Source organism: Lynx canadensis, chromosome F1, assembly GCF_007474595.2.
Source record: "Lynx canadensis isolate LIC74 chromosome F1, mLynCan4.pri.v2, whole genome shotgun sequence".
Lineage (NCBI taxonomy): Eukaryota > Metazoa > Chordata > Mammalia > Carnivora > Felidae > Lynx > Lynx canadensis.
Window position 1 is genome coordinate 43,212,358 of NC_044319.2, and position 20,245 is coordinate 43,232,602.

The 20,245-nt window shown below is 52.8% G+C and overlaps 1 protein-coding gene across 3 annotated transcripts in view; it reads left to right on the top strand.

Moving 5' to 3' along the window:
* TMCC2 (transmembrane and coiled-coil domain family 2) overlaps positions 1–20,245 on the top strand; it is a 41,100-nt gene that overhangs the window by 1,686 nt on the left and 19,169 nt on the right. The window contains exons 2-3 of one of the 3 annotated variants that reach the window (XM_030302226.1): positions 9,729–9,965; positions 10,906–11,436. In XM_030302226.1, the coding sequence (XP_030158086.1) occupies positions 10,933–11,436 (504 nt within the window). In that variant the 5' untranslated portion in view covers positions 9,729–9,965; positions 10,906–10,932. Of the gene's footprint in view, positions 1–9,728; positions 9,966–10,905; positions 11,437–12,430; positions 12,647–20,245 lie in introns of those variants that run through there. The other 2 variants (XM_030302225.1, XM_030302227.1) reach the window with 2 other exon arrangements.

Sequence of the window (20,245 nt, forward strand, 5' to 3'; positions counted from 1 at the left end):
GGTGAGTGTGCTCTTACCTGGGTGTGTTACCTGTCTGTGTGCCTCGGGGAGGGGTAGAAAGGGAGACAGCTAGCTCCTTGTGTGTAGTTAAAAAAAAAAAATTGTGGCAGTTATGGGAATGTGACCTCTTGTTCTGCAGGTGCCCTGTTCCGAGGTTTGGGGCAAGCCTTCTGTCTAAAGATGAGCTCCATTGGGTAGGCTGTGCACAGGAGGTTTGTTCTCTCGTCAGGCCCGAGGAGGCATCCTTGGCGCCTGTCCCAGCTGTCACCTCTGAGCCCACCCTGTGTGGTCAGGAGGTGTGGTTCCTATTTTAAGTGAGATAATGAACAGAAATGGGTGCCCTTAATGTTGATGTGGGAAGGAGGTGAGCCTTCTGCTGCACACTTCAGCCTCATTCTGGGCCCATCCAGAGGAGTCTGGCCAGCAAAACCTGATTCTCTGACCAGATGGGACCCTTGCCCTGAGTTTATGAGAAGCAGCCTTGGAAACTCCCCCACTCTCCAGCGCAGGCCAGCAGTGGGAACTGCCAGCCCCATTCATATCCCCCGCTTGCCTACATGGGGGAAGGTGGGTGGGCTGGTTGTGGTGTGGGGGCTGCGGTGTCTTTGTCTCTGTCGAAAATGCTGCCTTAAGAAAGCTCGTTCATCTCCACCCTCCTCTATCATCTCTCTCTCTTCTTTGTCTTTTTTATTTTTATTAGTGTGTGTGTGTGTGTGTGTGTGTGTGTGTGTGTGTGTGACACCCTCGTTCTGGTCAGGCAGATGCAGCAACAACTCTACACCTGATATTAACCCCTGAACTTCCCTGAAGCAGAACTGAGATCAGATGTGAGAAAAGGAGCCTCACCGCCCCCTCCCCAAAACATATCACTGAGGTAGATTACAGCCATGTGGACCCAGGCTGGCAGCAAGGAGGAGAAAACATAGCTGCTGCTTGCTCAGTAGGAGGATGGGGAGACGAGCAGAGCCCTTTCCTGTTTATCTCTGTCTGCTTTATCAAAACATGTTTACGAGGTAGGGACTTCAGAACCAGATAAGGACTGGGCCATCGAAATTTGATTTGCTGTGTGCTCTCAGGCAAATCACTCAACTTTTCTGAGCCTTTTTCTCGGAAAAGGGAATAGGAAGATTGAAGTGTCCAAACTTGGTCTCCGATGCTGGAAAAAGTTGTTTACCAATGGTGGCACAGTTTTCCCAATGATGGAAAAATTCCATGACTGGCTCTAACACTGGCTAGAAGCAGACTTGTTTGGATTTGATGGTGATACCAGACAGGGGCAAGTTTAACTTTTTTTGTAACACCTGTGTCTGGTCTAGAGCGACCAGCGGTTCTGGCTTGCTTTTGTTTTCATTTTAAACTTTGGAGATGGAGACTTTAGGTCCCTTAGTCCCACTTCTGTTTTCTTGTGACAGCTTCAGGCATTGTGATAGATTAAATGCATCGGAAGAAATCATCTTGAGAAAGGGGCAAAAAAAAAAAAAAAAAAAGGAGGCTCTTTGTCTGAAGCACCTCCATGGAGGTTGGGGGGGGGGTGGATTTTAGTCTTTGCCAAATAGATCTGAATGGTGCCCTAACTAGTGGCACCTACAGGTTTCAGGGGCTCCTTTGGCCTCCCTTCAGTGTTGTGCAGCATATGACTCTGTGCTGTAAGTTTCTGCTGCAGGGGCCTGGGACCTGTAATTACGGGGTTGGAGGGCCAATGAAAAGAAGGAAAAATAGTTAAACAGCAATCGTAAAGGAGCAATTATGTAATTGTTACTGAAAAACCACCTGCAAATGGACATTGCCCCCCAGGAGGTTCATGGGGGTACTTTGGGGGCCTTCTTAGCTCCTCAGCACACTTGACGTGGCTTCCCTACAACAGGAGCCCAACAATCCAGAGTCCCGTTGCCCCCTCCCTCCACTCATGGCTTGGATTCCTATTTAACCACTTCAGTTCATGTCTCGAGTCGTTTGTCACCATCATCAAGTCCTTTGCCACTATCAGATTCCCTGCCAGTCGGGAGGACAGGCCAGGATGGCCGGCAACAGAGAGAGTTAGCTGACCAAAAAGTACATTGGAATTCTCCGGGGAGGAAACCCAGCTCCAGTGAGAAAAGGGAGTGGGGAGGAGCTCAGAGGAAACGGCAGAAAGGGACACGGGGCACACGTTCCTGTTAAAACTACAGTGGGTGGTAGCTGTTGCTGAGGCCTGGGATGAGTGGCGAAGCACAAGAGTCAGCTGGTTCTGTCCTGGGTTCCAGAAGCCTCATGGCAAGGAGGAAATCACCAGCCTCGCCACCTCTCCCTCCCCTTGTGCAGCCAGAGCAGTTGAGCCTGTCCTGAAAGGGAGACTCTGAAAGTGCGGGGCCAGAGGCCTTCCCTTGACGTTCTCTCCCCCTCACAAAAGCCCCTGTGGATAATTTCCCCAGGGATTTCTGGGCACTGTTAATACTTTTCCCAGAAGAAAAAAGGGGGTACGCTGGAATCCCATTATTACAGTCCTGGCTCGAAGTGCTTTTGACTTTAGATTCATCTGGGTTCCAGCTGATGGTCTTGCATTCACCCCATGCACTAGCCTCCCTGCCTGTTCAGAGTAAGATGAGAAAAAGCGATTAGAAGCCACATAGCTGGCCGAAAGTCCCGGCCGAATCCTGTGTGGTTCCCCTTGCGGCCTCCCCACCTTTATTGGCGCTCACAGGTACTTGAGCCTCTCCCAAATGGCCCGGGTTCCTTCAACCCTCCCATAGAGAGTCCACTGGGGAAGGGATCATGGGTCAACAGATACCGAACCCCTTCAGTGGGAAAGGCGCTGTTCTAAAGTGTGAAATAAGACGTGTCTGGAAAAGTGTCTGAAAACGCATACGTATCGTTTACAACAGCAAAACAGACACCCCCTTTACCTACTATCTGAGTCGAGAAAGAGAACATTGACATTCCCAAGAAGCCCCTGCTTGTTTTTCTGTTCTTTTTTTTTGTTTGACTTTTTTTTTTTTTTTGCTTTTTTAAGTAAGCATTACATCCAACGTGGGGCTTGAACTCACGACCCCAAGATCAAGAGTCGTGTACTCTACTGACTAAGCCAGCCAACAGGCACCCCTTGTTTGTTTCCCCCACCCCCTTTTTTTTAAGGCCATGGCTCTTTTTTTTTTTAATTTTTTTTTTTTTAACGTTTATTTATTTTTGAGACAGAGAGAGACAGAGCATAATGGGGGAGGGTCAGAGAGAGGGAGACACAGAATCCGAAACAGGCTCCAGGCTCTGAGCTGTCAGCACAGAGCCCGACGCGGGGCTCGAACCCACGGACCGCGAGATCATGACCTGAGCCGAAGTCAGCTGCTCAACCGACTGAGCCACCCAGGCGCCCCAAGGCCATGGCTCTTGATCAGATTTCTGGGTTTCAGTTTCTCTACTGCGTCAGTGGAGGAGAAGACAAGTTACTTCACAGGAAGGAGCGTGTGTGCTCTGGGATTCTAGTGGAGGGTTCTGACGGTAGAGTATGGCTCTACATGCCTTCTCCTACTTCTGCTTTAGGAGTGATATGTTCAGGCATGAAGATTCCTTCAGTCTCACGCAGGGGCTGAACCCCTGGGATAGATTTCATCAGGGAAGTAGGATTGCAGTAGATGTAAGATCAAGGGAGGGGGAAATTAGGGGAAATTAGTTCTTTGGCAACAGGTAAGCCCCCAGCCAAACAGGATGAAATGCTTGCAAGAAAATCACCCATCAAAGCACACATAAGTGTAAGGGTGCTTTAAGCATCATGCAGTGGAGTCAGAAACATATGGGGTTGATCGGAAGAGGTGGGCTTAGAGCAAGATATTAAAGGGTAGGGGGCACCTGGGTAGGCTCAGTGGGTTAAGCATCCGACTCTTGATTTCAGCTCAGGTTGTGATCCGAGGGTCGTGGGATCGAGCCACGTGTCGAGCTCCGCACTGAGCGTGGAGCCCGCTTCCAATTCTTTCTCTCCCTCTGCCCCTCTCCCTCGCTTGTGTGTGCTTTCTCTCTCTCTAAAATAAAAATAAAAGATAAAAAAAATAATAGAGGGTAGAATGTTAATTACCAAAGAAGAGGAAAGGGGTTGGGGCACCTGAGTGGCTCAGTCGGTTAAGCGTCCGACTTTGGCTCAGGTCATGATCTCACAGTCTGTGAGTTCGAGCCCCGCGTCAGGCTCTGTGCTAACCGCTCGGAGCCTGGAGCCTGCTTCGGATTCTGTGTCTCCCTCTCTCTCTGCCCCTCCCCTGCTCATGCTCTGTCTCTCTCTGTCTCAAAACTAAATAAAAACATTAAAAAAAAAAAAAAAAGGAGAGGGGCTTTCTAAATGGGGGAAGTGAAGTGGCAAGTGCCAAGGGCTTGGTGGGGCCAGTGTCCTTTTTGACTAGAATACACTTGTTCTCCCAGCCCTGTAAATAGTCAGGGATAGTGCAGGGGTGTGAAAAATGCTGAGGTTCCCTGGTTTTCACCCCACCTGCACCTAAGGTGCAGAGGGTGGAGGGTCCCGAGGCCCAGGACGGCCCCATCCCCACCCCTCTTTGCCTCCAGTAATATTCAGAGCAGCCCTGTATGTGGGCTCCGGAGGAATTGGTGACTGACAGGAAAGCACATGGCAAAGGGAGCTCTCCGTTCTCCTGCCACATATCGGGTTCTAGATAAATTCCCAGCTGCCCTCGTGGCTCTAGTGGGAACTGTCCCTCAGGCTCAGTGTTTGTCGAATGTACTTCTTTTTTTCTGTGGATCCAATTGTCCTTCGTTGCCAGTCATGCTAACAAGACTGTCTCCCTCAACAAGGAATTGAAACATCTCCTAAGACCTGGATTTTAGGTGGAAGTTTTAAGAAAAAGTGTGAGTGTTGGGAGCTGGGGGAAAAGCTCAGCTGGCTTCTCAGTGGTAGTTTTGGAGGCCAACTCAAAATTCTTCCCTGTTTTCGTCCCTCTTCTAAGAGATGGCCCCTGCCTTAGAAATCCTCATAGACCAGGAGGGTGCATTCTTAGAACGCGGCCAGGACTGGACAAGGTCCACCGTTATCAGCCAAACACGTAAGCCTCTCTCCATGTTACGAAGTTAGAACAAAGCTGTTGAGGGATAGCAGGTATGTTTTGTGATTGTGTGAGAAAAATAATAGGTTACTTTTCAAATTGAATGGCTAGAGGCTTCCTTATTCCAGCCAAGTTAACTGAGTCATGTCCACCCTGGAAAACAACACTGGCTGTGAGCACCTGAGCCCTGACCCCAACTGTGTGTGAAGACGGTAAACACGTTCAGGCTCCCGGGTCCCTGTTCATCTCCTTCCAGGCCAGTTCAGCCTTGGCCGTTACTGGGATGAGGTACACTGAGATAAGACTTTGAACTGTAGCAGGAGGGATCTGGGTTGGACACAAGCTGCCTGGCTGAGCATTTTATGTCTTTGGAGAAGGTCATTGTCTAAGGATTAAGTCCTCTTTTAAGATGGTTCTGTAGGCTTGGATAGTTTCCACTCAGAAAATAAATGATTACGCAGCAATTGTCAGGTAAAATTAGGGACGCAAAGATATAGATGATAGAACTCTTGCCCTCCGTTGAGGAGTCTGTCCATAAGCAGGTAAAAAGTTGGATAACAGTTTGAGAAAGCACTAGAAGCCGTGTCACAAGGCACACGATTAATTGCAAGGTGAGCGGTGCAGATAATGAGCTCTCTGGAATTCAGAGCAGGGCAGTGAGACCTGGTGGGGGATGGCTTGATGGAGGGGGCAGGCAGTGAAGGGTGGGTAGGAGGAGAGGAGGCGGAGAGAGGGCGCACCACACGGGCAACTTTTAAATCTTCCGGGCTGGTATATGTCGAGTCGGTTCTGCCTAAAGACCCAGGGGAGGCGGTCGCCTTCCCAGACTTGCATTGGCACCAGGCAGAATTCTCTAAGCTATAAAGGAAGGAGGAATTAAAATAAAATTGAGAATGGGGAAGTCATTTGCCCCTGTGTTGAGATCTGCCTTTTTTTAAGTGTCAGCTGTGATGCTGGGGGAGAAAAAAATGATTCCAAAAATCTTTCATCACTGTGTTTCTCACAGAAACCCCAGACAGGCCTGAACACTGGCAACTACTCACTTCTCTCCGTCATTATCCTCGTCGGTGCCAGACCTGGGGCAAGGTTCCCTCTCCCAGCCCCAGGCCCCCCACCCAAGGCTTCTTAAGGGCAATTGGAGACTTCCTCAATCCCCTTTGTATCCTGAGAGTACGACTCTGTGGGTTTTCACAGCGATTAGCTCTCTAATGCTGGCCCTGTTTCCATAGAGACCCTATAAATAGAGGAACGTTGGCGACCTAGGCTTGCTAAGGCTCATGGTGACCCAGTCACCCCCCTGCACCCGAGGCTGTGGTGGGGCGGAGGGAGTTCTGAACCCAGGTGGGAGGAAGGGATGTGCATTCAGCTGCCAGGTTGGGATAATTTGCTATCGGTTATCATGACTTGTTAAGATCCAGCTTTTCTGGGAGTTAAGAACACAGGGACCTGTAGGAATCAGAGGCTGCTTTCGGCTATTTTTAAAAAATGTTTATTTGTTTACTTTGAGAGGGAGAGAGGGAGCGCGCACGTGGGCAGGGGAAGGGCAGAGGGGGGTGGGCAGAGAGAATCCCAAGCAGGCCCCGCACTGTCAACGCCGAGCCCAACTCGGGGCTCAAATCCATGAACTGTGAGATCATGACCTGAGCCGAAAATCAAGAGTCCAGCACTGAACTGACTGAGCCCCACAGGCGCCCCGCTTTGGGCTGTTTTTAACCAGATGGTGCCAAAGACGCTGTACCCTAAAGCATTTTACTTCTGATCTCATGCAGCTGTGTTTGCAGATTTTGGAGCAAACTTCCCCTTTGGGGGACCCACACCCAGGGAGGAAAACGGATGAAGCCTGTTGAGACACCACAAACTTCTCAGGAAGGATCTTACAAAAATCATCCAGCTCATGCTTTCTTCCTGAGAGGATGACAGCACCCTAAGGAGAGGGGGTCCTTTCTGCCCTTAAAAATAGTTCCAGGGGGAGGAGACAGCAAGTGCCCTCTCCTCCCCCTCCCCAGGTGTCAGCCCCCGGCCTGGAAGCTCTCCTTTCTGGCTAACTGCTGGCCTCCGGGCTGTTCTGGGACAGTTCTCGCTCATTCTACTAGGGCTGGAGAGCTCTGTTTATGCCTCACCCCTGACTGAAACATCTCGGCTCTCTCCTCCTAATCCGTGGCTTCGTTTGGCCACCACAATGGTTCCTGGCAGCTGGGGAAAAGCAAAAGTCAATGTGGAAAAGCAAGTGACATTTAGGAGCTGGAACCTGTTAGTCAGAACAGGTGGCGCTTTCTGCTGCGTTGGTGGCCAAGTTCCCTCAAGCTAGTCACCATGGTTTTCCTCATTTCCAAAACTTGTGGCTGGTTATGTGTATGTGCTGAGCTGTGTTTTTTGTTTTTTGTTGTTTTTTTTTTAAATACTTACCACGTTATGTCAAAACTTCTCAACCATCTCCTCTTGGACGCCTATATGCAGAAGCACCCCAGCTCACGGGTCACCCAGCTCTCTTGTCTTGCACTTTGTTAGTGAGCAACACCCCCGTCTCATTATTCTTCGGCTGCTTTTTTGTTCTTTCCCCTCACGCCTACCATAGACTTTAGCAGACTCCTCGGTACTACTAAAGCAAAGGTCCTGTGGTCAGCCAGTCACCATCCTGGGCTTTCCTTCACCTTCAGAACAGACGGGGAAGAGGGGAAATGAAGGCCCACTGTGGTTAAAGCCCTTACCCAAGTCCTACAATGTGGCATGGGCACATCGGCCATTACGGTTCAGGGGACCCGACTCCCCCTGGCCCAGGCCTTTTTAGGTTTGTTGTAATCCTGCCTCTGATACTGTTCTGGAATGCATGTAAATACCACATCTGCTTTAGTCTTAGAATCAGTGTGTGAGCCAGTGAGGGTAAATTAGACTAGAAGTTGGGGGGCTTGCCCATGTAACTTGGATGAACCACTTAACTGTGCTGTGCCTCAGTTTTTTTAATCTGCAAAATGGAGACAATTGATCTATACCTGTCCCGTTCTCCCTCCTAAGGTTAGGATGACAGCATAGATTGGAGAGCGCTTTAAAAAATGCTGCATGATTTTAAAATAAATTGACCAAGGATCTTAGGATTCAAGGCAATATAGCAGACAGTGTGACCGCTGTCCATAGCACCTCTGCCTGTTGAAGAGAACTGTTTTTACCTGAGCAGATACAGAAGATGGGCCTCTGAGTTGGAGAAGGTGGGTCAGGAGTGGTAGGGAGAGGACAGAGAGACCTGGAATGGGAAGCTGGGAGGACAGTTTGTAATGACTGTTTGACAGGAACAGCTCGGCAAATGCCAGAGCCAGCTGGCCCCATCCATGATGCCTGGAGGGAGGTCTGGTATCAGCTTGGGCCTCAGGAGGAAGGAGCGTCCTGGCCGTCCCTGGTCTGGAGGCCACAGGATCTGGCCACTTCCAAGTTGATGGCAGAGTGCGCTCCCCTGTCCGTCTGCCCTGGACATGTTGGCTCTGCCCGGAGCAGATTCAGGGGGGCCTCCTGGCCCTGCCTCAGGCTGGCCCTGTGGGGACAGTAACTCCCGTGGGAGAGCCTCACACTGTGTAACCTAATGTCTCCGGGGCTGCCCCAGAATTAAATTCTTGAGAAGCAATGGTGGTAGCCTTCATTTCCTCTTCTACAAGTGGAGATGTTGCTACTGTTGCTTTTATTAGTGTCCGGGAAAATCAAGTGAGATCATGTAGAAGAAAAAAAAACCCCTTGAAAACTGTAAACCGTGAGCCCATGGTGACTTGTGCCGATGTAACATATCTGGCCTGTAAAATGGGTGATGGAAAGGCCCTGCCTACTTTGAGGATTGTGGGGAGACTCAAATGAGGCCACAACTGAAAATCCTGAACTTTTACACAGATTTATGATAGCTTAGTTACTGACACCCAGAGGTCAGTGCAGCTGTCTCCACATACAATCCTGAGGTATAAAAAAACAAGAGCCAGGTCAGCTAATTCACATCTAACATGGGTTTTTTTTTTTTTTCTTGGTTTCTGCATGGTCTAAGGTTTTCTGTCTGTGAGTTTATTTCAAGAAGAAAAGAAAACTCAGGGGCACCTGGGTGGCTCAGTCGGTTGAGCGTCTGACTTCGGCTCACGTCACGATCTCACGGATCGTGGGTTCGAGCCCCGCCTTGGGCTCTGTGCTGACGCCGAGGAGCCTGCTTGGGATTCTCTTTCTGCCTCTTTTTCTGCCCCTCCCCTGCTCATGCTCACACTCTCCCAAAATAAATATTTAAAAATAGATAAAAATGAGGCTGGCTCATGAGATTATGGGTTGTTCCTCCCAAGTGGGGACCTGCTGGGGCTCACTGAGCCCCAAATGGCCAGGTTCCGAATTTTCCTTCTTAGGAGTTCCAGAGTGTGGCTTCTCACCTGGTCCCGCACGGCCCAGCCCTCCCTTTGGCTCTGAAGCTCTCTGCCTAGGGCTCGGCCTGGCCAAAGAAGCCAGCCCCCTGACAGGCATGCTCTCCGTCTCTGGCCTGAACAGTCCTGCCTGGGGAGCAACAGAGCTGAGAGGGAAGGCTGGGGCCAGGGCAGCACTGGGCTCCAGGGCCCCTTTGGTCCGTTCCAATCTGAGGGGAAAGACACTGACTTAGATACCTCATTCCAATAGGGATGCTGAAGAAGTGGTCACGTTACTGACTGCACTGTGAGGCATGCCCATAGAAGTAATGTTTATTATTTATTTTTTGTTTACCAGTTCGTTACGAAGGGTATTACAAAGGATACAGATGAATAGCCAGATGGAGAAATATACATGGGACGAGGTCCAGAAGGGTCCCGAGTGCAGGAGCTTCTGTCCCGGTAGAACTGGGGTACACCATCCTCCTGGCATGGATGTATCCACCAACCTGGAAACTCCAGTAAAACTTCTTTTATTGCCAACTACATCAGGAATGAGACTGGCTGCAAATAACAGAAGAGCGTGCTAAGATAGGTACGGTGTTGTAGACAAAGATAGGTTTATTTATTTCATGTGGCCAGAATCCCAAGATGGGCATTCAGAACTGCTTTGGCATCAAGTTCCCAAACCTGTCGCTCGCGGCTCTCCCGTCTGTGTGTGTGTGTGTGTGTGTGTGTGTGTGTGGCCCTTCGCCATCATGCCAGTCATCTTGTGGTTGCAAGACGGCAGCTATGTGTCCAGGAATTACCGCTACATTCCAGACCTGAGGAAGTAGGAAGGGCCAGGAGCTTTATCAGGAAAGCAAAAAGTGCTGCTAGAAACTCTCACCTTGCTTTTCATTGGCTAGAGCTGTCACGTGTCATTCCTAGCTGCAAGGGAGTCTGATGAAGTATAAGAATTTTTAGCAAGGGGCATGAAGGCCAGGCCATTTGGTTGGTAAGGAAGGGGAACACATGTTGGGTAAGCATTCAGCAACGTCTTCTACAACGGTAAAACCTGATGGTCTGACCCTGATCTTCTCAGAGAGCACCGCAAGGAGGCATCTTTGGAAACGGGTGCCTGGTGGTCTAAAAGAGCCAGCGCAGCTCGAAAGAGGACTGAACTTAGAAGGAGGGACAGACCGGAGGGCAGGGGTGGCGGGAATCGATCCAGAAGGATACAACCCCGTGAGCCTCAGACTAGTCACAAGATCGCATGACCGGTAACCCTGAACCGTGTGTTGATCGCGAATGTCCTGTGGAGGGCTGTGGGGGTACATTTCTTGGGGAATAGAGACTGGGTCAGGGTTGCTTGCTACCTTTCTGCAAGGCGCCCTTTTAGGCATGACAGGCCATTCGCAGGGATCTTCCAGGTTCACAGCTGTAGTAGCTCTAGTGATCTCCCAAGAGCACACACCCCCCCCCACCTCTGTCCCCAACAACTGGGCATTCCAGAGCTTTCCATTCACGAGGGTTCTTCATCTCTCCCCGTTAAGAAAATCCAGCAGCTCTCAGAGGGCTCCATGTTTGGCCACGGCCTGAAGCACCTGTTCCACAGCCGGCGCCGGTCTCGGGAGAGGGAGCATCAGACGTCTCAGGATTCCCAGCAGCAGCAGCAGCAGGGCATGTCCGACCATGACTCCCCGGACGAGAAGGAGCGCTCCCCGGAGATGCACCGCGTCTCCTACGCCATGTCCCTGCACGACCTGCCCGCGCGGCCCACCGCCTTCAACCGCGTGCTGCAGCAGATCCGCTCCCGGCCCTCGATCAAGCGGGGCGCCAGCCTGCACGGCAGCGGCGGGGGCGGCGGCGGGGGCGGCAGCCGGCGCACCAAGAGCAGCTCCCTGGAGCCCCAGCGCGGCAGCCCCCACCTGCTGCGCAAGGCCCCCCAGGACAGCAGCCTGGCCGCCATCCTGCACCAGCACCAGTGCCGCCCCCGCTCCTCCTCCACCACCGACACCGCCCTGCTGCTGGCTGACGGGGGCAACGTGTACCTACTGGCCGAGGAGGCCGAGGGCGGCGATAAGGTGAGGTGGGGCACAAGGGGGGCGTGGCCTCAGTGTGGCGGGGAGGCACTCGGGCGCGAGAGCCATCCGCGGAGGGGCCTCTGGACCTGCGGGGGGCTGAGCTGGGGGCCCTGTCGGGTGGGTACCCACACCCTGCTGCCCACAGAACTGTCCGCGGGGTTGGACCAAACCCAAGGCAAGAGATGATCCCCAAAGGGTTCGTTTCTCTTTGTCTCAGGGGTTTTCAAAAATGAGGTTTTGCTCAGGCCGATGTTAATTCCGGCTTGTTTACCTTAAACAGGCCATCAAGGAGCAGTACCGGCAGTTGGTTCAGAACCCAGGCTGGCGCCAGCCCTGGCTCTGCACTTAGTAAGCTGCGTCAGTCACTTAATGTCTGTGTACCTCAGTTTCCCCAGCTGAAAGCGAGGATAATAACAGTAGAGTTGCTCTAGGTTCGAATGGGTTCACGTATGTATGAATGTCTGGGATGGAGCCTGGCACAGTATCGTTTTTATTATTATTACCAACCAAAGAAGATAGGAGAGGAAGCCATGAGGGGTAAGGAGAGGGTAAGGGTAAGGAGAAAAGCTAGTTCGGCACTTTCTGAAGTTCTGTCCTCACTCCTTTGTTCATATGACAAGTGCTCACTGAACGCTTGCTAATGCCATAAGAATGAACAAGCTGAGGTACTGTGTTCACGAGCTTACTGAATAGAGGTGGGGGGCAGATGGGCAATGGACAGAATAAGGTGGTAAGGCTGTGATAGAGGCTGTGCGGCCTTTGGGAGCAGGGGGAGGGAATTGGAGTTGGTAAAGACCTTCTGGAGGAAGCCATTGACTTGAGCCTTGAAGGAGTACAGTTTAGCCCAGGAAAGAACTAGGGGGAAGGGGTAGGGGGAGAGGGAGTAGCATGTACAGAAGTCCGCGAGCTGGCGCAGGGGTCCTCCTGGCCTTCGCTGTGGTCACAGCATCCAGCTGTGTTGGGGACCGACGGGTAGGCAGAGGCCAGACTGCACAGGTAGTGTGAAGGTGTCCATGGGTGTTAGGCAGGAAGCTGGAAGGAAGTGGTCCCTCTGGATCTCAGTGTAGACAATAGACCAGGAAGGGGGTTTAGGAGTGGAGTCAAGGAAACCGGTTTTGGAGCTGCTTCAGGAGTCTGGGCCGCAGCAGTGAGGATGGAAAGGAGGAGACAAATCCGGAAGACATTTGGAAGTTGGAATCAGCACTGCCAGGTGAGAAAGTGGATAGGAAGACAAAAGGAAAGAGGAGAGGATGATTCCAGGGTTTCTGGCTTACCAGCCTCGCGGATGGGGCATCTTCTAGTTGAGGAAACACGGAAGTAGGAGCAGGTTGTGGAAGGAGAGTGATGAGTTCACTTTTGGACGCGTTGAGTTGCAGGTGCCTTTGGGAGCTGTCCGACTAAAGAGCTCCAGCGGGCAGTCGGGTTCATGGGCGAGAGGTCTGGACTCGGGCTGGCACTCTGGAAGTCAGCACTGAGCTTGAAATCATGGGTATAGAAGAGACCCCTGAAGGGCACGCATCGAGTGAGTGCAAAGCCGAGGACAGATGTGAAATAAAAGGGACAGAACATCCAGACACAGAGGAGTCACCATGGAGAGAGAGAATCCTGAAGCAGGAGGAGGGAGTAGTCAAAAGAGTGAAACGGGGCAGGAGTGACAGGTCCTATCTGGGTATGGAAGTGTGTGCAGGCAGCACACGCAGAGGGGGTCATTGGTAACCAGCAAGAAACCCATTTCAGTGGATTGCGGAGCTGGTGGAAGTGGGGGCAGCGTGTGTTGCCCGTGCGGGGAGACAGGACAGCAGATACTGGGTTGAGGCACTTTGGGTTTTATTGAAGTTTTAAAGATGGGTGGGGAGAGTTGTGGGTCACCTAGGGCCTCATGGGCCAGGAAAGGGGCTTCTGACTTTTTTCCCAAGTGAGATGGGAGGTCATTAGAAGGTTTTTGTACAGATGAGTGATACCTTTTCAGAAGACCAGGCTGGCTGCTGTGTGAACAGGCTACGAGCCGGGGTGTAAACATGGAGTCCAGCCGGGAAGCTGTCGAAATACTCCAGGCACGGGGCGGTGGTGGCTTGCAGCTGGATGGGAGTGGTAAGGGTGGGGAGAAGTGGCTGGATTCTGGATTTGCTTCGGAGATCGGGCCACGTCCACCTCTGACGGACGTGGAGCGTGAAAGCAGGCAAAGACGGCACACGGCTTTTTGGCCTGGCAGCTGGAAAGACGAAATCGTCATGCACGGAGTTGGGAAAAAAGGCAAATGGAACAGATATCTGGCAGGGGCCGTGGCGGGTGGGGGGGGGGGGGCGGGCAGAAAGCAGAGCTGGGTTTTGGACCTGTTACGTTTGAGACAGCTATTAAACATGCACGTGGAAATGCCAAGTAGGCAGTCAGATGTATGAGTCTGGAGTCCTGGGGAGAGATCCAGGCTGGAGGCATACAGTTGGGAGTTGTCGGCGTGAAGATAGGATTTAGAAGGCTGGCACCGGACCATTTGCAAGCCCTAGTTTCAACTGTGGAGAGTGTGTTCCCAGAGTGAGATCTGCATGTGTTGGCAGAAAGGGCTTGTGGAATGGAGACCCCAGAGGGGCCAGCAGAATGAAGCAGCTTACCGGGCCACAGTGAACAGGTGTTCTGCGTGCAGCTGCAGCCGGACCCACCTCTCAGTGCTGAGTCAGTGAAGACACTTGAAAAATAAAATTAGAACCGTCCTGCCAGGCCAGGGTCCCCAGTACCACAGCTACTTTATGAAGAGGAGCATGTGAACCTTGTGTTCTCTGGCTGCCTGAGCAGACGGAGCGGGCGGGTGGCTGGCCCCGTGAGAAGCCGGTGAAGGGTTGTTGATGTTTGCTGACCGCGAACGCAGGGGGCTGGGGGGCGCGGGGGTGGGCGTGTCAGCCGGGAAGCTTCTCCCCAGGCTTTTGCACGTGGCTCGTGCAGACACTGGCCCCGAGACAGCCGGGGTTCTTCTCTTGCTGCCGGTGAAAGACCGGGGCCGGACGCTCTTGGGCGAGCTGCCAGGCAGGACGGTGCCCTGGGGGAGATGATTGTTCCTATGACTGTCTTATATCCTTATTTAGAACTTTCAGCTCTCCCCAACTCTGTCATATGTATTGCCCAGTGGATCTGACCAACCTCCCTGTGAAGTTGCCAGAGCAGGTGTTCTTATCCCCGTTTTCCAGATGAATAGACCGAGTCCTAGAGGAATCAAGAGACTGCTTGCCTGAGGACACCCAGCTACTTTCATGGCAGAGAGGAGACTAGAGCCCACATTCGAGCGTGTTCGCGAGACCAAACAGATGTGAGGTCACTGAAAGCACCAGGGGTCATGTGATGCAGTATCCATAGGGAGCAGACCTGCCTCGGCCCAAGAGGGTGACTTTATTGCTGGGGTGCCGTTCCCCCTTCAGTGACACAGCTTTCCAGCCCTGTAGCTGTTCCTCCAGAGATAGGCGAGGCCTGGGGAGCTCCTGAGGAGCAAGGGGGTCTTCCAGCCAACCCGGCTCTGTCAGCTGACTCCCCCAGACCCAGAGGCCATTGGTTGGTGTGAGAAGCTGTGGTGGTTCCACCCCGGTCTGGGCATGAATAGAAGGTATTCTTCTCTCTAGTAAACAATGCTCCGCATGCTCTCTGCAAGCTCCCTGGTGATTACTAGCATCTATTTTTAATTCATAAGCCTCCCCCACTACCCACACCCCTTGCCATTGTTTGGAACTCACCAGCTGGCTTTCGGACCAGAGCGGCCCCTGCGGGGGTTGAGTTACTGGAACAGCCTGGAGGCAGCTATAGTTCCTCAGCTGTCATGGAGAGGCTCGCCCAGCCCCCACCCGAAGAGAGCAGGGGACCTGGAGCCCCAAGGACAGCAGGGGAACAGATAGGGGCTCATGGTCCTGGGAGGCAGCTCAGCCTTGGTGACATTGTTGGCTATCATTTGTTCCCTCCAGTTAGCTGTTTTCGACATTGTGCCTTAAATGATTTCCCCTAAAAGCAAAATCGGGGGCACCTGGGTGGCTCAGTTGGTTAAGCGTCGGGCTCTCGATTTTGGCTCAGGTCCTGATCTCATGGTTCGTGAGATCAAGCCCCACGTCAGTCTCTGTGTGGAAAGCATGAAGCCTGCTTGGAACTCTCTCTCTCCTCCTCTCTCTGCCCCTCCCCTGCTTATGCGCACATGCGTTCTCTCTCTCTCTCTCAAGAATAAATAAATGAACTTTTTTCTTTTTAAAAAAAAAGCAAAAACAAATGCCCATCTCCGCCCCACCATCCTGCTTTCTACTATTTGTATAGCACTGAGCAAATTAGCTACTCTCTCTGCCTGACATCTATAAAGCGAAAAAAATTGTCATCATTTGTTGGGGCACTGGGGCCCTAGGTGCCCAGAGAATGCAGGTGACATCTGGGTTCTCCATCTGTATGTAACGTAGCCTTAACCTCTGGGAAACTCGGGCCCCAGGGGCTGCAGCAGGAACCACTGGTTACGTGTGCAGCAACAGTGGAGTTGAGTGTCCCCCAGCAGATGAGTGTTTATTCTCTCTCTCCCTCTCCCTCCCTCTCCCTCCCCCTCCCCCTCCCCCTCCCTCTCCCTCTCCCTCTCCCGAGCAGCAGTTCTGAGAAAATGTGTACTCTCAGAGAAACCTAGTAACTCTTCCCATCCTGCCTTTGTGTCCTGCTCCCAGCATTTCAGGGACCAGATTAGCCCCTGCAGGGATCAGAGGCGTATATTCCCTTTTTCTCATTTGTTCCACATCTGATTGGCTCATTGCTTCCCTCTTGGTCTTATTCAAAAATTTCCCTAAGCTGCTGCCATGTTCTTCTCCCCACTTCCAGGCTTGTGCAAGGTGCACCCAGCTGGAGGGTCTCGGGAGGGGGATAATACAGGAACACTGGGTTTATGGCCAGCCCTGCCAGGCTGGCTCCTGGCCTTGCTCTGGTTGCCCTTCCCCCTCTGTGTGGTGTGGTTGGTGGCCTCTGAGGACAAGGAACAGCGTGCGGGTGGGAGCCTAGAGCTCGCAGAAGGTGTCTAGACAGCCTTTGGAGACCAGCACGTAGGTGCTCCGTAGCAGGACTTTTACTGACAGGCCAGCCTGCTGCCCCTGCTGAACCAGGGCAGGCAGGGTGGGAGAGAGGGCCGGGTGCACACGGTGAGGTGCAGAGAGTGGAGAGATCGTGTCACGCTTGGATGCTTCCTGTGGCCTCAGGAGGTCTTATCTCCAGGCTCCAGGCAGGGAAACCAGTGGTGTTCAGCTCATCACCTAAACCAGAGCAGACTCTGGACATCCTGTTCTTCCGTATACTGCTCTACCAGACTTACTCGACAACAAGATTTTTTCTTCTCTGCCCCGGCATAAATAAGCACCCCTGTTTACTCCGAGGGATGGCAAGCGAGGGGCCACCCTTAGCCCTAGGCTCTTGCCAAGAAGACAGATCTTGGCAGGTGCCAAAGGAGCCTGGTTTATTTACGTCTGAGATCCTGCTGGGTCAGAGGTGGGTGGGGCTGCCCTGCCGACCCCTCAGCGGCTGGGGGAGGCCAGACCATGCATCTGGGGGGCTTCCCCGTGTGTCTGAGCTTGCAGGCCAGATTACACGAGAGGCCAAAGGGGCCCTGCTCTAGGGTCCCGCTGCATTCCTCGGCCTGTCCACACAAATACATCTACCTTCAGAGTCACATGACACTCTGCCCGTTCAGTCATTCATGTATACACTCGGGTCTGTGCCAGCCGGAACTCCTACCCAATTGCTGGGGAGGACAGCCGCCTTCTCTGTTCCGTCTCGTCCCCTCGTCTTTTCCCTTCCTCTCCGCGTGCAAAGGCTCCTTAGGTGGACAGAGAACCAGAGGCAGCTAGCCACTCGCCAGGCCAAGACGGGGCAGCTCTGTGATTTGTCGTGAACCGTTGTTTCCTGTCTCAATGATTAAAGACATAGGGTGCCTGGGTGGCCCAGTTGGTTAAGCGTCCAACTTTGGCTCAGGTCATGATCTCGAGGTTCGTGAGCTCGAGCCCCGCGTCGGGCTCTGTGCTGTGTCAGCGGGCTCTGACCCAGAAGCAGCTTCGACCGCTTGGAGCCTGGAGCCTGCTTTGGATTCTGGGTCTCCCTCTCTCTGCCCCTCCCCTGCTCGGGTCTGTCTCTCTCTGCCTCTTAAGAATGAATAAATGTTGGGGCGCCTGGGTGGCGCAGTCGGTTAAGCGTCCGACTTCAGCCAGGTCACGATCTCGCGGTCCGTGAGTTCGAGCCCCGCGTCGGGCTCTGGGCTGATGGCTCAGAGCCTGGAGCCTGTTTCCGATTCTGTGTCTCCCTCTCTCTCTGCCCCTCCCCCGTTCATGCTCTGTCTCTCTCTGTCCCAGAAATAAATAAACGTTGAAAAAAAAAAATTTTAAGAATGAATAAATGTTAAAAAAAAAAAAAAAAGAAGACTATTTTCCTGGGTCCTTTGGGCCCCACCACAGCAGTATATCTTGTAGCACCTGGCAAATCAAATTCTTCTTTTAGTCTGATTTGCGGTCCTCATATGCAGGAGAAGCACCTTGCCTTTTAGGGGTCCTGTCCAATCAGGAGAGGGGCTAAACTGCCCCTTACCTAAAGCTTGGGCCCCAGAGATCATGAGCTACAGCCTTCTCTTTTAGAGCAGGATCCTGGGCTCAGTTAGTTGTCCCAGGAAGGACCTGGCTTTTCTAGAATTAGCCTTTATTCATCTTCCCCACTGACATCCATGACTTTCTTTCTAGATAGAAAATGCCCCCTGTTCTCCAGATTAGCCCTGGCTTCTGGAAGTACAGAATTCCCCCCGGGGCGGGGGGGGGGGAGGGGGGGAGGGGCCGGGGTGGTGAAGTTAGATCATGTCCAAGTTACCTAGCAAGACCCAGTTTCTTGCATTTTCAGCCCCCCTTGTGGCCTAGCTCAGGCCAAAACCTTATGGGAGACCCTGTGGCTCTCTGCAGCCCCTGGAGTCCGTGAGGACTCCAGCCCAGATGCAGGTGGGAGACTTTCAAGTCCCCAGCCTTTCCCCTTGGGACCCTGAGCCCATAAGATGCACCCCAGGGGAAGGTGTGCTCCAGGTTTGGCTATCAGCCCCGCGCCGGAGCCGGTAAGAGTCAGCAGCAGGAGGAGCTCTCTGTCATCCCGTTCCAGACGGCGAGGAGCCAGTGCTGGTGGTGTGGGCATGGGTCAAGGGAGCTGGCACAGGGCTCCCCAGCCACCGTGCACATTCCTCCCTGTGTCCACCACATCCCTGAGTTGCGACACATGATCTCGGTTCCCTCTGGTGCCAGATGAGGCAGTGGATATCTAGTATCGCTAACCTGATCCCCACTCCTGCCTCTTTCTTCTCATGGGCAGTCTGAGCTTTCTCTGTTTATACGCCACAGGGCAGAGGGCTCTGACACAGAAGCAGTGATGAATACATACACCCGGCCGCATTCCTGCTGGGCTCCAGGAGCCAAGGGCTGTCCTGCCCTGCAGTGTGGGGGCTGGAGGCAATGAGTGATGTTTCTGGAAACCGTAGCCCTCTCCGACCTCCCTTCTCTCCCCAGTGACAGGCGCTGGGGCGTCTGACTGTTCTTGGCCCCTGCCAGCCCCTGTTTCCCACATCCTGCAGAGGCCAGCTCTCAGGCCTCTACTTCTTTTGTCCTCTTTGACCTTCACCCAAGTCTGGATGGGGGAGTTCTCACTGCATCCTTTTCCACCTCTGCAGAAACCCTGCTACCGGGACCCCAAAGCTGGGCCAGTATCCATAGCTAGTGAATAATTAAGCATGCCCAGCAGACGCTCAACAGATCCAAAGTGATACTGTGACCTCCTTCGGGTGGCCGGAAAGGTGAAGCCTGCCCTGGAAAAGCTCTGTAATATTAACTTCATTATATAAGGTTTCTTCACGGCCTGAGCAGGCGGCTTCAGAGCCAGCTATGATCTGGGCCCCATGCCTGTGTACTGACTTCTCAGGGGCCCGGTGGCATGGCGGGCATGTGCCTCGGACTTGTGGGTCGTGTCCCTTTGAGCCTTGCTGGCTTTGGCACTCAGTCGAACAGCATTTTGCAGCTTGTGTTCCTTGTTTAATCAGGGCAGCTCATGTAAGTGAGGAGCCCTGGAGTCAGCAGGAACCCCCAAGAGTTCTGCATGTCAACCCTCTGCTTTTAGAAAGGAATCATTCTAAATTCTTCTTGGCAGGGGCGCCTGGATGGCTCAGTCAGTTAAGCGTCCGACTTCGGCTCGGGTCCTGATCTCACGATTCGTGAGTTCGAGCCCCACATCGGGCTCTGTGCTAACAGCTCAGAGCCTGGAGCCTTCTTCGGGTACTGCACCTCCCTCTCTCTCTGCCCCTCCCCTGCTCGCACTGTGTCTGTCCCTCTCTCTTAAAAATAAATAAATGTAAAAAAATTAAAAAAATAAATTCTTCTCGGCAAAGAGTATGGGGTGGGGGTGCTCTCTTCCTAAAAACCACCCAAAAAGAAGCTGCTTCCTCTCTGGGTCACTTTCTCCTACACCTGTCCCCAGCGCCCCCGCCACCAAGGAAACAGAGTGGCTATGAAAGGCTTGAAATCATCTTTTTCTATCCACCTGTCACCCATTTTGATTTTCCTAAAAGAGACCAAAGATGAGCGGTTCTCTCCACTGCCCAGCGTCTGGCTCATGACTTTGCCCGCAGGGGGCTTCCTGTAGGAGTGTCCACGGCATCAGCCGGGTGGAAAAGCACCAGGTGGGAGACATGGCCTTCTCCCTCCCTGGAAGCAGCTGGAGGGTGGCCTGGTGTGTGCGTGCTGGTCACCCCCCAGCTCTCTCCATTCTGGCCTTTTCTGTCTGCCTTTTCTATCCGCTCGTGGGG